Genomic DNA, 16,589 nt, shown 5'->3' on the forward strand with positions numbered 1-16,589 from the left:
ATACTCCCCCAAACGGCGCGCGCTCCCGACAGCTGCCACCACGGATTCATTCGGCTTGTTTCCCACCGGATTTCACCGGGTAGAAACGGAGCCGTACTGTCCGTCCGCTCTTGGCGTCTGCCGTCTTCCGTTCAACGCCATGCCCGAGAGGCATGTCCGTGCCGGTGCGCGTGGTTGTCATTTTCCATAGTTTTGTGCTGGTCCACGGTGGGCCCACACCACCCAGTGACCCCTTCTACTGCCGAGGGACATCTGGGGCCTTTCCAGATTGGGGCTATTGTGGATTAGGTGACCACGGACATTGCCCCAGGTGTGTCTTTGTGGACGGAAGCTCTCCTTTCTCTTGGGTGGATGCAGGCGCGGAACTGCTGGGTTATAAGGTATATGCATATGAAAACATACATGTGTGTGTATATATACACATGCACATGGCACACATAGGTATGCACATATGCATACACAGTGAGGATTGCGTACATACTTAACTTTAGGAAACACTGCCACATACAGATGGGCCCTGGCTTATGAAGGTTTGACGTAAGATTTTTTCACTACGATGGTGAGAAGGGGACAGGCATTCCATAGACACCGTATTTCGAACTTTGATCTTTTTCTGGTCTGGGAACAGGCGGCACGTGCCCCCTTGCAGTGCTGGGCAGTGGCAGAGAGCCCGCGCTCCCAGCCCGGCTCCGGGTCCCCGGGGCGAACAGCCCGTACTCCGCAGCATGCTGTGCGGCCACTCTTTTTTTTTTTTTTTTTTTGGATACCGCACTTTGTGTTTACACACCCTATCCTCACACCCTATCCTGTCCTCCTGTCTGCACAACGCCCATCTGTCTCCCCCTTCCGGTGAGAAGAAAAGGAAGACGATGACTCTGGAGATGGAGGTCAAGGTCATTGCCCCACCCTAAGCACTCCGAGCACCTGTAAGGAGCGCTGGGCTAAGCTCCGAGATTCGGCGGGTTCACTGTATCAGATGCATTTTCACTGGTGATGTTCTCAACCCGCACTGGGTTTATTGGGTCGTTTGAGCCGCATCTGCACTTGTCCCCAGTCACGCTTCGGTCAGCAACGTGTGACACTTCCAGGAGCTCCACAGCCTTGTCCTCACGTGATATGGTCGGTCTGTCAACTTTTAGCCACGGTGTCACTGTGGTCCCTGGTTGGGGACAGGGACTTCTTCTAGACATCTGGCATCTTGAGTCCGGACCCCTGACGTGGGAAGAACCGGGTCCCCAAGTGAGCCGCTGCCCCTTTTCCCCCCCACAGTGCCAGAACAAGCTGAAGGATGCACCCCTGCCATCCTGGTATGCTCTGGAGCTGCTCGTGGTCTATGCCTGGGAGCAGGGGTGCGGGGCAGAAAACTTCGATCTTGTTGAAGGCGTCAGAACGGTCCTGGAGCTAATCAAGCGGCCAGAGGAGCTGTGTGTCTACTGGACGATCAACTACAGCTTTGAGGATGTGACCGTCCGGAACGTCATCCTGAGGCAGCTCCGATCCCCAAGGTACCGGGTTTCCCTGGTCCCCCCGCTTCGCCCCTTCATCATGCATGCCAGACCATTCCCCATCAGCAGGAGAGCCAGGCCCTGCCCTTCTCAGACCAGGACGCACCCGGAGAATGCCAGCAGCGTGGGGTAGGGAGGCAAAGAGAGGTCTGTCCGAGGGAGAGAAACCTGACCGGTGCTTTTCACGTTCCGAACCACGGTCAGTTCTTATGCCCAGAGCAAACACGTGAGGGAGGGGCACGTCCCTTTCTAGAAGAGTCTAACAGAGAAGAAAGGCCAGCAGGAAGAGACGCTTTGATGACGTTATTCATGGAACATCTCTGTCAGGCAGAGAGCGCAGGACCAGAGAGACAGGACACACGCCTTAGCAACGGAGAGAAACCACAGGACTCAAAATCCAGGCTACCAGAAGCCCAGTGCTCCCAAACTAATTTCTCCTCCCCTAGGCAGCCCAAGGGATTTTTTTTTTTTAATCTAATGGAATTCACAGGCCAGTCATCTTGGATCCAACCGACCCGACCAATAACGTGGCCAAAGACAAGACGTGCTGGCAGCTGCTAAAAGAAGAAGCTCAACTCTGGCTGTCTTCTCCCAGCCTGAAAGAGTCACCCGGACCATCTTGGAATGTTCTGGTAAGAGGGATTTCCAAACACGGCTTGTGTCCTGCTGCAGGGGTTGTAGTGGGGGGTGGGGGGTGGGGCTTCCCCACACCCAGGCTGTAGTCTTACTCTCGGTGGGGTTCTTCCACCTCCCCCAGCCAACACCCCTTCACGAGACCCCGGGCCACCGTCTGGATGCGTTCATCAAGAGCTTTCTGCAGCCCAACCAGACTTTCCTAGATCAGGTGAACAGTGCCGTTGACATCATCTGTACATTCTTCAAGGAACAATGCTTTCGGCATTCAACTACCAAGGTTCAGAAGTGTGTCAAGGTGAGCCTGGCCTTTCTCCCGAAGGGCGTTGCCGGTGAGATGCAGAGCGGTTTTCTGGGGCTCTGAACCGCTCGTCCCGCAGCAGAGGCTGAAGGGCGGAGGGGGAGGAGAGGCAGCCGGGGCAGTGGGTGACGAGGATACCGATTTTGGGGGTGGGGGTGGTGCTGATGGACACAGTTTTGATTCTGGCAGCGTCCCCCGGCTGCTGGCGTCCTTGGCTGGTAGCCGCACCCCTCCGATCTCTCTGCCTCCATCTTCCCAGCACCCCCTCTCTGTGTCTCCTCCCTTTCTCTTCTCCGTCATTGGACTTAGGGCCCACAGAACTCTAATTTAATTACATCTACAAAGGCCCTTCTTCCAAATAAGATCACGTGCACGCTTTCCCAGCGGACATACCTTTGGGGTGCCACCGTCCAAACCACTGCAGATGCCAAGCCCGGTGTGCACGGAACCAAAGAGTGACCTCGCTCTTGTTCCGGTGACGGGAGCCTGATCCCTCCCACCCACTGAGCTAGAGACTCCGTGGATTGGATCGTTCCCGTCCACGGCCCCAAGGCCGTGGGTATGGGTTGTTACTCCTTCTAGTCAAAATGACAGGGAAGAGTAGTGGGGGGGGTGGAGATGGGGACAACTGTAATTGAACAACAATAAAAAAACTTTTTAAGAAAATGCAAAACAACCACAATAATCAAAAGTGAAATCCGCATTAGGAGCCCTCTTTAGGAAGCTGACTCAAAGGGTGTGAGAATGACTGTCTTTGGAACCCTATGAGTCTATTCGTGGGAAAAATAAAAAGGTCTGCTTTGGACTCAGCCCTCCCTGGACCCCAGCTTGGAATCTACCCGGGGGGTGGGGGGCGGGCAACCTCGTTCATGAGTCCAACCAACAGGGGCCCCTGGGGGGCGTGGCCATGGACCTGACGCAGCCTGCCTCTGCTCGCTAGGGGGGGTCGACCAGCAAAGGCACGGCTCTGAAGACGGGCTCCGACGCGGACATCGTCCTGTTCATCAACTCGCTGCGGAGCTACGCCTCCCAAAAAAACGAGAGAAGCAACATCGTCCGGGAAATCCGAAAACAGCTGGAAGCCTTTCAGCAGCGAGAAGCCCGCGAGCTGAAGTTCCAAGTGAAGTTTGAGATTTCAAAATGGGATGCCCCCAGGGTGCTGAGCTTCTCCCTCAAGTCCAAAGACCTCAGCGACAGCGTTGACTTCGACGTGCTGCCGGCATACGACGCGCTAGGTGAGAGTCCCCATGCCTTAGCTCCCGGAGGAGGACGAATAGGGACAATGGCCAGAGGAGGTGGAGGAAAAGCCACGCGACTTAACAATCGGTCGTGGGTCCAGCGCCCCCAGCAGGTGGCATTAGGAATAGCAGCAATACAGTAGCCTCCGGCCTTAACCCAGGGTTTCGCTCTCTCGGGGTTTCAGTTACCTGTGACCAGCTGTGGTCGCAAAAAATGAAATGGAAGATTCCAGAAATAAGTAACGCATACTGTTTTAAATTGCACCACGTTCTGAATAGCATGAAGAAACCTTGCTGCGTCCAGCCTAGGCTGTGACTCCTCCCTCTGTCCAGCGTCTATAGGACGTGTCCAGTATCCACTCCTCACCCACTGGTCACCTGGTAGCCACCTGGGTCCTCAGACTGACCGCCGTGGTGCCACAGTGCTTGTGTTCAAGCCACCCTTGTTCTATTTTACTCAGTAACGTCCCCAAAGCGCAAGAGCAGTGATGCTGAGAATTCAGACACACCAGAGAGAGGCAGAGCCTGCGTGTATAGGAACACACACGGTGTATATGCTATCTCAGAGCGTGTGCCCCGTGAATAAGGGGACACTCACTGCACCTGACACCTGTGTCCCGCACCTGACCCTCAGGTGTCCCCAGACGTCCGGGACTCCCAGCTCACTCTCACGTAGTGTGGTCCACACTACGTGTCTAAGAATGGGGCACACAGGAGCCCCGTACACACGTACAGACACAAGGCCCCCAGGGTCAGGGAAGGAAAGGAAAGAACAGGCTGTGGGAGGGGTTTCTGAAACAGAGACGAGAAATCTGGGCGTCCAGCCTCAGCCTTAGGCAAAAGTGTCCCGTACGGATGCCAGTGATCGGCGACAGAAGCATGAAGGGGGAGTGAAAGAAACGGAGGCTGTTTCCGGCGTTTTCCAAATCCAGATCCCAAAGACCCCAGCGCCTGCCCTCCCAAGGGCTCCTGGTGGCTGTCTCTGAAAGAGAAGATGACGGTGTAGATTAGGGGTTGGCTGACGTTTTGGAAGCAAGCTAGCAAATCTCTTCAGCTCTGAGGACCGGATGGATAGTCTGTCACAACTGCACAACTCTCCCGCGGTAGCCTGAAAGCAGCCATACATAGATGATACATTGGCACGTGGGATGACAATTTTAATAAAACTTTATTTACGACAACAAGTAGTGGGCCACATTTAGCCCACGGGCCATAGTTAGCAAACTCCTGTTCAGCATTGTCCAAAGGGTCTGTCTGTGATGTAGGAATATTCTATACCTCTGCTCCAGGTCTAGTGAGAGCTTGAGATGTGGCTAGTGCGACTGAGAAATTAAATGTTTAATTTGATTTCCCTTTCATGAACTTGATTGCAAATAGCCCCACTGGCTGGCAGAGACCACACTGGACAGTGCAAAACCAGATAATATTTTAATAACACCACTGGTACTCATATAGACCATATCCTGTGTTTCAGGGTATCATTACTCCAGAGATGCCCCCAATATCTTAGACATACGCTAATAGAATTCCACGGAATTGCTCAGAATTACATTACATTTGTCAAAAATGTTTTGAAAGCTGTTACTTTCTGTACACATGAAGGCATAAGGTAAATATATCTCCCCCGTGCTAGGTCAAGTGCAAGCTGGCTTTAGACCACCCCCCAGGGTCTACACTGAGCTCATCTCTGTGTATAAAAGCTCTCACATCGGGGGAGAATTTTCGACCTGTTTCACGGAGCTGCAGCGTAACTTCGTTGTCTCCAAGCCCACCAAGCTGAAGGACTTAATCCGCCTGATAAAGCACTGGTACAAACAGGTACGTACTGGTGTGGGGAACCAGCACTGGCCAAGAGAGCTCCGGGTGGGCGCTGGGGGCTGGGCTGCCCTCAGGGAATCCGTCCCGTCTCCACCCTGAGGATCTTTGTGGCGGATGCGCACCGCTAACCCCGTTAAGTTGTGTCTGGTGTAGAGCGCCTCCTACCGTCAAAGCTGCCAGCTGGCGTTTATTTTTGCCCTTGCTCGGATACCCAGGGAATCCTGCAGAAATCTAAGTTACCCAGCCTGCCAAGGGCCGGTGACATTGGGCTTTGCTTGCCTGCGAGTCACCAGCCTGCCTCTCCTGCCGCTGGGCACCCAGACACTGGTGCTAATCTCCTGCAAGGCAGGTTGCGGCTGCAGGTGGTACCGGGGGCTGCATTTTCCAGAAGACGGTTTAGCCCGCCTTCACTTCTATCCTGTCTTGCATGCAGGGTAGTTTCTGAGTGTTTTCACAGCCACAGACACCCAACACGATGTCAGCTCTTGCCTGACGCATCCCCTGTCTGTGCCCGGCCCCCTGCAGCCTGAGGTGAAGACTGAGCTCCGTGGTTCCCGTCCCAGAACATCAGCGAAATCTCCCCACATCCAGCCCCAGGGTGCTCCGAGGGCTCGGGGCTGCGGGGCGACCCCGAGCAGGTCACGTCACTTCCCCAAGCCTTGTAGCTTCATCGAAAATGGCCACCATGATGCTTGCCTCGTAGGGTGGTTGAGAAGGCTAGGATGGGGGTCACGGGCCTGGCCCCATCACTGGCACGCAGTGGGTTGTTAGTAAGGGCTAGTCAGAGAGTGGCTCTAAGAAGTCATCAGTGGCCAGAGCACAGCTAAGAAACCTGCGTGGCTGCCTACGGGATGCTAAGTGGCCACCTGCAACCCCACACTGCCCAGGCCTCCCAGAGCAGCCCCGCCCACGTGGACTCGGTGGCCCTGCGGTGACTCCGGGAGTCCTTAACACACAGTGTGCCCCCTGCCTTGACCAGCGTCATCTGTTGATGCCCCTCTTCCTGCAGTGCGCAAGGAAACTGAAAGGAAAGGGGTCTCTGCCCCCGAAGTACGCCTTGGAGCTGCTCACCATCTACGCCTGGGAGCACGGCAGTGGGGCGCTGGATTTCGACATGGCCGAGGGTTTCCGGACGGTCCTGGAGTTGGTCACGCGGTATCAGCAGCTCTGCATCTTCTGGACGGTCAATTACAGCTTTGAGAATGAGGTTGTGAAGGACCTCCTACTGACCCAGATCCAGAAAACCAGGTGCCCTGAGCTCCGCTCCCCGCCCCCGCCTTTTCTTAACCCGAGTCCCTCCACCACTGTCTCCACCACGTGGGTGCCCTCCCTGGGAAGTGGAGGGTGTGTGTGGGGTGGGGTGCTGGCCGCCAGAACCTCCCGAAGTCTCCAGGGACAAAGCCCCGGAGAGGCGGGGGGAGATGTCATCCGGAAGGGACAGAGAAACAAGGACAAGGCTCCAGGTCTCTGTGTGGCCTTCCTCCCCCTAGATCAGAAGGAGACGTGTGGACTCCTTAGCAGGTCCGAGGAGTGTTGCAAGCGTGTCCCTGAGAAGCCACGATGTCACCCCTGTGGTGGCACCCATGACGATGCCACTGATGTGTCCCACAGGCTTTTGATGAAGTCAGGTTCTGTCTGCCCTGTCCGACCCGCGGCCCGTAACACCTTTACCCTTCGAGGGTTAGAAGGAACCCTAGCTGTCTGGCCAGAGCCGCCGGCAAGGGATGAAAACGACGGAGGAAAAACAAAAGGAAAGTGGGGGGGGGGCAAGGAGCCCTGAGAGAGCGCAGAGGAGGAGAGAGAGCGAGCAAGGGGTGTGGGCTGCCTCCCGTGGGTGCCGCCCACTCAGCAGCATCACGCGCTCGGTTCGGCTGGACGCCGTGGCCCGGTTAGCCTGGCGTGGAGAGGACGTTCGCGGGATGTCTTCCCGTCTGCGATCGTCATCACCTTTCGAAGCGTTTTTGACAGACGTCGATCTGATTCTAGGAAATTACTTGGCACAGAATCGGTGCCTTCGAATGCCTGACACCTGAGAGATGAGGAAACGTCGTTTTAGTGCCCAGAGGAGAGCAGGGCCCCCCACGCTGAGACCCCTGGTCCTACACAGCATGCCTCTAATGCCCCCCACCCCCACCCCCTCCCCAGGCCTGTGATCTTGGACCCAGCCGATCCTACTGGCGACGTGGGCGGAGGGCACGGTCGGTGCTGGTGTCTTCTAGCGCAAGAAGCTGACGAGTGGCTGTCCTCTTCTCTGTGTTTCAAAGACGGGGCTGGGGCTCCCGTGCGGTCGTGGGAGGTGCCGGTAAGAACCACCGAAAGGGAGCCGCGTGCGGAGGTGCCCCTGTGACCGGCTTAGATCAAACAGCTGCTGCCCCTGCAGACTGATGCCGCCGCGGCTGGAATTTATTCAGCCCCAAAGGACAGCTAGCCCAACTCCGGAGCTTAAGCAAATGTTTTTTGTTTTGTTTTTTTCTCCTTCCCATTACAAGAAATCTTCGGGCAGGCAGTCCAGGCCTCCCCAACACCTCCCGTGTGCCTTCTGCATGGGCCGTTTCCCCACTGAAGGGCTGGATGGTGGTTTGTGCTGGCGGCTGTCCTGGGCAGCCTAGGGCACCGGTCCGGACCCTGCACATGTCGGTCCACGTCTCCCCGCTGTGTGACAGTGTCTCCAGACACTGCCGCTGCGCCTCTAGGAGGCGCTGCGCTCACAGTCTAGGCAGAGAGAACAGGAAGGGAGAGATGCCAAGAGCATCTTACCGGAAGCCTCATCCAGCAGATTCTCTTGCGTCTCCTTGCCCACAACTGTCACGGGGCCACCTGTGACTTGAAAGTGGCTCCCAGAGGTGGGCAGGCTCCACAACCCGACAGGGCCTTTCGCACCTGCCCAGAGCACCCCTCCTCCCGAGATAGCTGCCACCAGGTGCACTCGGTTCTCCCGCCAGGCTCTTTCTCAAGGTGCTTTCAAAGCAGGGCTTCTCGGCCTCGGCGCCGGGGACATCTGGGGCCTGGCAGCTGGCTGATGCTCGGTTGCAGGGGCTGCCCCATGCACGACAGGGTGCTGAGCAGCATCCCGAGTCTCTGCCCACTGGGTCCGCCAGGTTGTGACCATTACATGTCTCAAGACACTGCTTCGTGTCCCACGGGCGGGCAAAACTGCCTGCTCTACAGGGAACCCCGCCCCACGCCGGGGCTGGCTTGGGTCGTCAAGGTTGTCTGCCTTATCAACAAGTACCCCCGAACTATCCCAGGGAATAGTTACCCCCTCTCAGGTACACTTCCTTCTTTTCTCTCCCCCCGACTTCGAACCAATGGTTTTAACTGCCTAGGACACGTATTATTCTTATGTGTTTCTTTCTTTCTTTCTTTCTAGGCAGTGCAGACACCAGGAAGCTGCGGGGTCAACATACATCCTATTGTCAATGAGATGTTCTCATTGAGAATTCATGGCATCCTACCCTGAAAATGCTAGGGCCTTCTAGAGGTCGCCTGGCAGTTGCTTTTGAAGAACGCACTCGCTGCATGGAAGTGTATCCCAGACCGATTCCTGCCCACAGCTCCTTCCCTCGCGTCTCCGAACCCTCTTCAGGTTGAGACCGCCACGTCCTTCTCATACAGTCCCTCAAACTCCCTGAGAGACCCTTGTTACAGATATTTGCTCTCAAGCCCTGGCTGGCGTAGCTCAGTGGATTGAGTGTGGGCCACGAACCAAAGCATCACAGGTTCGATTCCCAGTCAGGGCACATGCCTGGGTTGCAGGCCACGGGCCCCAGCAATCACACAGTGGTGTTTCTCTCTCTGTCTCTCCTTCTCCCTCCCTTCCCTCTCTGAAAATAAATAAATAAAATCTTTAAAAAAATATTTGCTCTCCTCCGTAGTTTTTCAATTAGCTCCTTCCTTTCCCTCCGAGTTTCAGAAGAGGACTCTATCTGTATTCTGAAAGCGAAAGCCTTTACCTGCCCCTTGGTTCCCATAATTCAGAGATCCTGCCTTCATGACCCTCCACCTCGCCCACCTCCCCACGACACAAAACCCTCTCCGTCCCTGTCGAGTGGAAGGTTTCCTTAGCCAGCAGTAAATTAGCCTCGTTTAAGACCTTCAGACTCTCCGAAGGCTTGGATGGTAACTGTTGAAATATGTGTGTCTCGGTTGTCTTCTCCTTCTGAGCCTCCTAGTGCCCCCCCCCCCCCCGGTCCACAAGCATCTTCTTGCCAAATCTAAAAGCTTTACCCTCTGGCTTCACCTTCAAAGATTCTTAAGGGGCCAGATCCCCAGTAAGGGGCGCATGAGAAGCAACCACACACTGATGTTCTCTCCCTCTCTTCCTCCCTCCCTCCCCCTCTCTCTAAGAAATAAAATCTTAAAAAAAAAAAGAAAAAAAAAAGAGCCCTGGCTGGTGTGGCTCTATGGATTGAGTGCTGGCCTGCAAACCAAAGGGTCACCGGTTCGATTCCTAGTCAGGGTACATGCCTGGGTTTTGGGCCAGGTCCCCAGGAGGGGGCGTGCAAGAGGCAACCACACATTGATGCTTCTTTCCCTCTCTTTCTCCCTCCCTTCCTCTCTCTCTAAAAATAAAATTAAAAATCTTTAAAATAAGAATATGTGTGTCTGTTCTTTATGCTCTCTATCCCTGCTTCCTGGCGTAGAGCTTCAAGAACCCTTGGAATTCCCTCACGGGAGGAGTATCTTTTGTATTCCTAACAAGCCCTGGCCAACCACCCATGAGTTCATGCTAATGAGGCACGGGCTCCTAGAGTTCAAGGGAGGGGCTGGCCATGCCAGAACGACCAAGCCAGAAAGGCCAAGCATGTGATTAGCCGGTTGGACTCCCGAGCAGAGAGGGGGCTGGAGGCTGGGCTCAAGCCTGTGGCCGAGGATTGAATCGGTCGTGCCTCTGTACCGAACCCACTAACAGCTCAGGACGTCCAGGCGCGGGAGCCTCCTGGTTGGCAAGGACATCAACGTGTTGTCAGGATGGCTCCTCCTGACTCCGTGGGGATGGGAGCTCCTGTGCTCGAGGCTCTTCCAGACCTCGCCCGCCCCTGCGTGCCTACCTCGTCACCTGGCTGTTCACCCGGGTCCTGTACAACCAGGTGGCAATTGCAGGTGTAATGCTTTCCTGGGTTCTATGAGTCCTTCTAGGGACTTACTGACCTTGACTTTGTAGCCCAGTTAGAAGTACAAAGTAGTCTGGGGACCCCGCTTGCAGCTGGCACCCCAAGTGGGGACAGTCTTGTTGAGACCTTGCCCATTCACTGTGGGGTCTGCACTCACTCCAGGGTGGGGGGTCAGGTTGGATGACGTTGTAAAACACCCAGCTGGTGTCAGTGAGGTGCTGCCGGAACCTACCCCGACTCCCATCTAGAAGAAGAACAAAGAAAACAGCTATGACTTGGGGTTCAAGACTGAAAGAGTGACCCCCCCAAGTTGACATGTGCTTGCCCTACACCTCGGTACCAAACCCTTCTGGACGCCCGAACTTGCCCTCGGTACATAGAGAGAAAAGCACGAGACACTGTCCCTCCCTCACAGGGCCTGAGGGTACCCAGAGGAAGGAACTGGGACACACCTGGGTAACCTCAAACCAAAAGGAAGGGCAGGTCACAGCTGCGTGCACAGTGACACGTGTGTAGTGGACCGAGGCCAGTACAAATACATCGAACATCTCAAGGCACCTCCAAGGCAGGAAGGGACCACTCAGTCTTTTTTTTTTTTTTTTACCCATGTTTTCTCAGCACTCAGCACGTATTTAAGTTCTTTTAGAGCAAAGGGAGGGAAGACGTCCGGTGACCCAGAATCATGCGGTCACTGGTCATCGCTGGAGGGGACCAGGGCACCAACCCTTTCTTCAAACAATTGGCAACTCACAGCAATGCACAGGAAACCATCGGCCCTAGCCTTTCTTGTCCAGACCGTGTTTCAGGGAAAACAGACAGCTGGAACCAAGAGGGAAAACAACTTTTTTTTAAAGCTTTTTAAAAAGATTTTATTTATTTATTTTTAGAGAGGGAAGGGGGAGAGAGAGAGAGAGAGAGACATCAATGTGCAGTTGCTGTGGCCATGGCCTGCAACCCAGGCATGTGCCCTGACTGGGAATCGAACCTGTGATACTTTGGTTCGCAGTCCGTGCTCAATCCACTGAGCTACGCCAATCAGGGTGGAAAACAACTTTTAACGGGGGAATGCTACTTAATATCGGGGGAAAGGGTGACAGATCAGGAACCACCATTGGGCCACGTCTGGTGAAATAAATGATTTAGGCAGAGATCGCCGATGCACGCGACCATTCGATGAAATGCAGGTGGGGAACTCGGCCATCGAAGGGGAGCTGGCAGGCACCCGCCAGGTGGACCATCCCATCACAGCGAACACGGAGGGACAGCCGGACACGGCGGCACCGTTCACTAGGTGTCTCTGCCACATCAAAAGAAAAGGGGGAAGGGGGAGGATAAAAAACAAAGGTTCCAGAAAAAATGTGTAGCCCAGGCAGACTGCAGAGAAGGAGAATAGCAAAACCAGGAGACCGGAGTGCAGGAACGGGGACGGGTGGGCATCCTTACAGCCACAAGGGCAAGTGAACCAAGAACCGAGCAAGAATCCACCTAAGGGGGCACCAGTCACGAACCCAGGCCCGTAGTCCCCTCCTGGTTACCCTGGCAACGAGGGTCCCCCGCTTACATCAAAGCAAGTCAGCGATGACTAGAAGCAGGGCCACAGGTGGCTGGTGGCCAGCGGCCCAGGGGAGTTTGGGGGGAGTGTGATGGGCAGAACATGGATGAGACCACCGATGGGGAGAATCTGTGGTCTTTCGGAGCCTGTTTGCTGCGGAGCCGCGGCGGCTCCGACCCGAGGCTCCTCCTGCTGCGGTTGGTCACACCCGAGCAGACGAAATGCTGTCATTTCAGTTCTAGTTCTTGGCATCGGTGCCCGAGGTGAGCGCCAGAGCAGGGGAAGGAGGAGAAAGCTCTCCCTGTGGGCACTGGCTTGCCTCCACCCAGAGGGGCCAGGGCCCTGGAGCGAAGGAGAGGCCAGACTCGGGGGTCCTCGTGACCCAGCCCAACCGAGAGGGCCAGCGGCGCCCTGCGTGCTCCCCCTGGATGGGGCACCTCAGAGAGGGACGGTCCCCTCTCCACGGGGCGAGACTGGGACTCGCCGGGACAGCTTCTTACGTTCTGAGGACCAAGGCTTCACTGATGGAGCGGGAGGCCATCACCGGGAGAAGGCGAAAGGCTCAGTTGTTGGGGATGGGAGGCAGTTCTGGAAAAGAGATCCTTCCCTGAGGGTTGGCCATGGTGATGGCCAGGATCACGGGAGAATGAGAGCCAGCAGGTGACCACCGTGAGCTCTGACGGTGGGAGAGGCAATGCCACCAAAGCCACAGGAGGCCTGGGGAAGCAAGGAGGGGTGGGTCAGGCAGAACAGAACCCCTTCAAGGACGTCTGCGCCCTAAGCCTGGAACCTGCGCCTGTGTCACCTTATGTGGCAAAAGGGACTTTGCGGGTGTGATTAAGGGTCTCGAGAGGGGAGAGTACCCTGGATTTTTCAGGTGGCGCCAATCTAATCACAGCAGCCCTTTCTGCACCTGCAGTCGGAGAGGTCCGGCGGCTGCCGGCCAGGCGGAACCGGAACCGTGAGCCAGGGGACGCGGGCGGCCTCTGGGAGCTGAGAGTGACCCCGGCGGACAGCTGGCACCAGAACGGGGACCTTGGCCCTGCAATCTCATGGAACCGACTGCTCCAACAGCCTGGAAACCCAGAGCTTCCAGCTGGACTCGTGGGACCCATAGCAGTGCAACCAGACAGGCTGCCGGCCCCCGACCTACAGAACTGTGAGGCAATGAACGTGCCTTGTTTGAAGCCACTAAATTGGTGGAGATGTGTTTGGCAGTTACCAGCCTCGCAGTGTGTGTGTTGGCAGGGGCGGGGTAGCAGTGAGCGGCGTGGGGGGCCGGGCCTCTTGGGGAATCACCTTCTCCTCCCTCCACCCCCACCCCCCAGGCCCACCGTTGCTCCATGTCAGCCCCGCCTGCGTCTTGGGAAGGCAAGTCACACGTGGAAGGGAAAACTGTTTTTCTCCTCTGCCCTCAGCGCTTCTGAGACCAGACTGGGGGTGGGGCTGGCGCCCACACTGACCGATTCTCCAGGTTCAACAGTTTCTTAGGGTGGCTCACAGGCCGCAGAAAAACCGTGTACTTACTAGATTACCGGCTCATCATAAGGGGCTATAACTCGGGTGGGGTCTTCACAAGGGGAGGGAATCACAGGGGGAGGGGGAGAGGGTGAGTTATTTGCTTTCCATAACTTCCCCCTTGCTTCCTCCATTCCCACTGTTAAAGGAAAATATTAGTTTTCTAACAAGTTCATGTTACTTGGGGCAGGTCCGCCCCCTTGCATCGGGCGGTTCCGGGCTCACGGTCAGCGTCCCAGGCCCGCCGAGGGGGCAGATGCAATCTGGGGGGCGGGGGCGCCGTCTGCGCGGAGCTGTGTCTGACGTCACACCCTCCTCCTTCGTTCCGGGTCCTTCTCCCTGCATCTTGCTCCTTCGTTCTTTTTTTTAAATAAACATTTTATTGTAGTTTGCCGTTGTCCCCATTTCCCCGCCTCCTTTGCTCTCCTCCACCCATCGCCCCTCCCCCACTCCCACAGCCGAGCCCCAGCCTGCTGTCCGCGTCCGTGGGTCATTCACACCTGTTCCTCGACCACCCCCTTCCCCTTCCTTCCGCCCTTGTCCCCCTCCCGCCTCCCCTCGGGTCGCCGCCGGTCTGTTCCTTGGTTCCATGCCTCCGGTTCTATTCTGCTTGTTGATTTTGCTCCTCAGGTTCTTCTTGGAGGTGAGATCACAGGGTATTGGTCTCGCCGCCTGACTTGCTGCAGCCTTGGCTTTGACTGCCATCTGGTGGTCGGAGAGGGAATGACGTTAGCCTGAGCGGGAAGCAGGCCCGTCCTGGAAAAGGGTGACGAGGGAGGCTTCCAGCCCCTGCAGCGAGATCGCGGGAGGGGGCTTCCTTCGGAACCGCCATCCACGCCAGCAGGCGTCATTGAACAGCCTGCTGGTTCCACGCGCTGTTCACGACTGCTCACTAGCAGCAGTGAAGGAGAAGCCGGCCGGTGGCTCTAAAACAACTTTTTTTTTTTTTTTTAAATCATGCGGCTTCCCACAAGCCTGGGGACACTGGACAGACGCTCCTGAATGAAGCCACTGCAGTATTTCTGAAGTCATCCTGTGCCATATGTTCTAGAAACACCTCTTTGCCATTGACCTCGCATCTGACCATGAGGGATTCGAGTCTTTGAGTTACGTAGATATTCCCACTCTTAGGAACCCCCTATTCACATGTTAAAGCTAAAGGTCCTCAAAAATAAACGGAGCCATGTTCATGGGTTGGGAGAGCCTTAACAGGAAGAGGATAATATTACGCAAAGTGATAGACAGATTCGATGCAATTCTTATCAAAGCCCCAGTGGTATTTGTTATAGAAATGGGGGGGAAATCATCCTAAAATTCATATGGAATATCAAGGGACCCAGACTAGACGCAACAACCTTTAAAACCAGGAACACAGTGGGAGGACTCACATTTCCCGGTTTCAAAACATGGTACAAAGCTACGGTAATCGAAACAGTTTGACGTTTGCATAAGTATAGACAGAGAGACCAATAGAATTGAGAGCCCAGAAATAAGTCCTCACGTCTACGGTCCATTGATTTTCAACAAGGACACCAAGATCATGCAATGGCGAGGGGATGGTCTCTTCAAGAAATGATGCCAAGGAACTCGATAGCCACACGCAGAGGATGAAGTTAGGCCCTTGCCTCACACCATATACAGAAATTACCTCAAAAACTGATCAGAGATCTAAATGTTAAGAGCTAAAACCATAAGACTATTCAGAGAAAACTTGGGGGAGAAACCTTCATGGCCTCATAGTTAGCACTGGTTTCTTAAGTGTGAGGCCAAGAGCACAAGCAATGACAGCAACAAAACGGATACATTGGGCTTCATTAGGATCGAGAACATCTTTGCATCAGAAAAGACTGCCAAGCCCTGGCTGGTATGGCTCTGTTGATTGGAACATCATCCAAAATGCTGAAGGTTCAATTCCAGGGTTAGGTCACAAACCTAGGTGACGGGTTCGATCCCCAGTCAGGGCACACATGGGAGGCAATCAAGCTCTCTCTCTCTCTCATTAATAAAATTATTATTTAAAACAAAACGAACACTGCCAAGAGAGTGAAAAGACAACCCACAGAATGGGAGAAAACGTTTGCAAATTTGATAAGGGTTTAAAAATCCAGAAAATATTTAGAAACTCCAACAACTCAACAACAAAAAAAGCCAAAAACCCCATTTTAAAATGGGCAAAGGACTTGAATAGACACTTCTCCAAAGAAGATCTACGAATAGCCAATATGTCCATGAAAAAAATTCACAACATTACTAATCATTAGAAAAATGCAAATTGAAACAATAAGATACCCCTTCAGCCTCATTGGCACGGCTATAATTTTTTTTTAAGTCTGATTTTTTTAAAGATTTTATTTATTTTTAGAGAGGGAAGGGAGGGAGAGAAAAACATCAATGTGCGGTTGCTGGGGGTTATGGCCTGCAACCCAGGCATATACCCTGGCTGGGAATCGAACCTGCGACACTTTGGTTCGTAGCCTGCACTCAATCCACTGAGCTATGCCAGCCAAGGCATGGCTGTAATTTTTTTAAAAGTCGGAGAGGATGTGAAGAAACTGGAACGCGTGTGCGCTGCTGCTGGGGCTGTAAATTGGTGCAGCCGCTATGAAAACAGTTGGCAGCTCCTCCAACAGTTCCACCTAGAATTTCCGTATGACTCAGCAGTCCCGCTGCGAGGTAAGTACGCCAGAGAACTGGAAACAGACACTGGGACAGACACTCATAGAGAAATGTTCACAGCAGCCCCATTCGCAGGAGCCAAGAGGTGGAAACAACCCCCACGCCCACTAACAGATGATGGACAAACTGTGGTTTATTCATATAATGGAATATTACTCAGCCGTGAAAAGATAAGAGTAAATGCTAATTACTCTTAGCATTCAAAGAGATGGAGGGCTGATACATTCTACAACA

At 54.5% G+C, this 16,589-nt stretch overlaps 1 protein-coding gene across 1 annotated transcript in view; it reads left to right on the plus strand.

The window, feature by feature from the left end:
- Nucleotides 1-9,140, plus strand: part of LOC114509361 (2'-5'-oligoadenylate synthase 3) — a 36,767-nt gene extending 27,627 nt beyond the window's left edge. Inside the window, exons 20-27 of the mRNA XM_036013652.1 lie at nucleotides 1,270-1,505; nucleotides 1,996-2,137; nucleotides 2,263-2,436; nucleotides 3,380-3,674; nucleotides 5,311-5,495; nucleotides 6,505-6,743; nucleotides 7,641-7,797; nucleotides 8,866-9,140. Coding sequence (XP_035869545.1) covers nucleotides 1,270-1,505; nucleotides 1,996-2,137; nucleotides 2,263-2,436; nucleotides 3,380-3,674; nucleotides 5,311-5,495; nucleotides 6,505-6,743; nucleotides 7,641-7,797; nucleotides 8,866-8,955 — 1,518 coding nt within the window. The 3' untranslated portion in view covers nucleotides 8,956-9,140. The remainder of the gene's footprint in view (nucleotides 1-1,269; nucleotides 1,506-1,995; nucleotides 2,138-2,262; nucleotides 2,437-3,379; nucleotides 3,675-5,310; nucleotides 5,496-6,504; nucleotides 6,744-7,640; nucleotides 7,798-8,865) is intronic.
- The last annotated feature ends 7,449 nt before the right edge of the window (nucleotides 9,141-16,589 follow it).

Source organism: Phyllostomus discolor, chromosome 13 (genome assembly GCF_004126475.2).
Source record: "Phyllostomus discolor isolate MPI-MPIP mPhyDis1 chromosome 13, mPhyDis1.pri.v3, whole genome shotgun sequence".
Lineage (NCBI taxonomy): Eukaryota > Metazoa > Chordata > Mammalia > Chiroptera > Phyllostomidae > Phyllostomus > Phyllostomus discolor.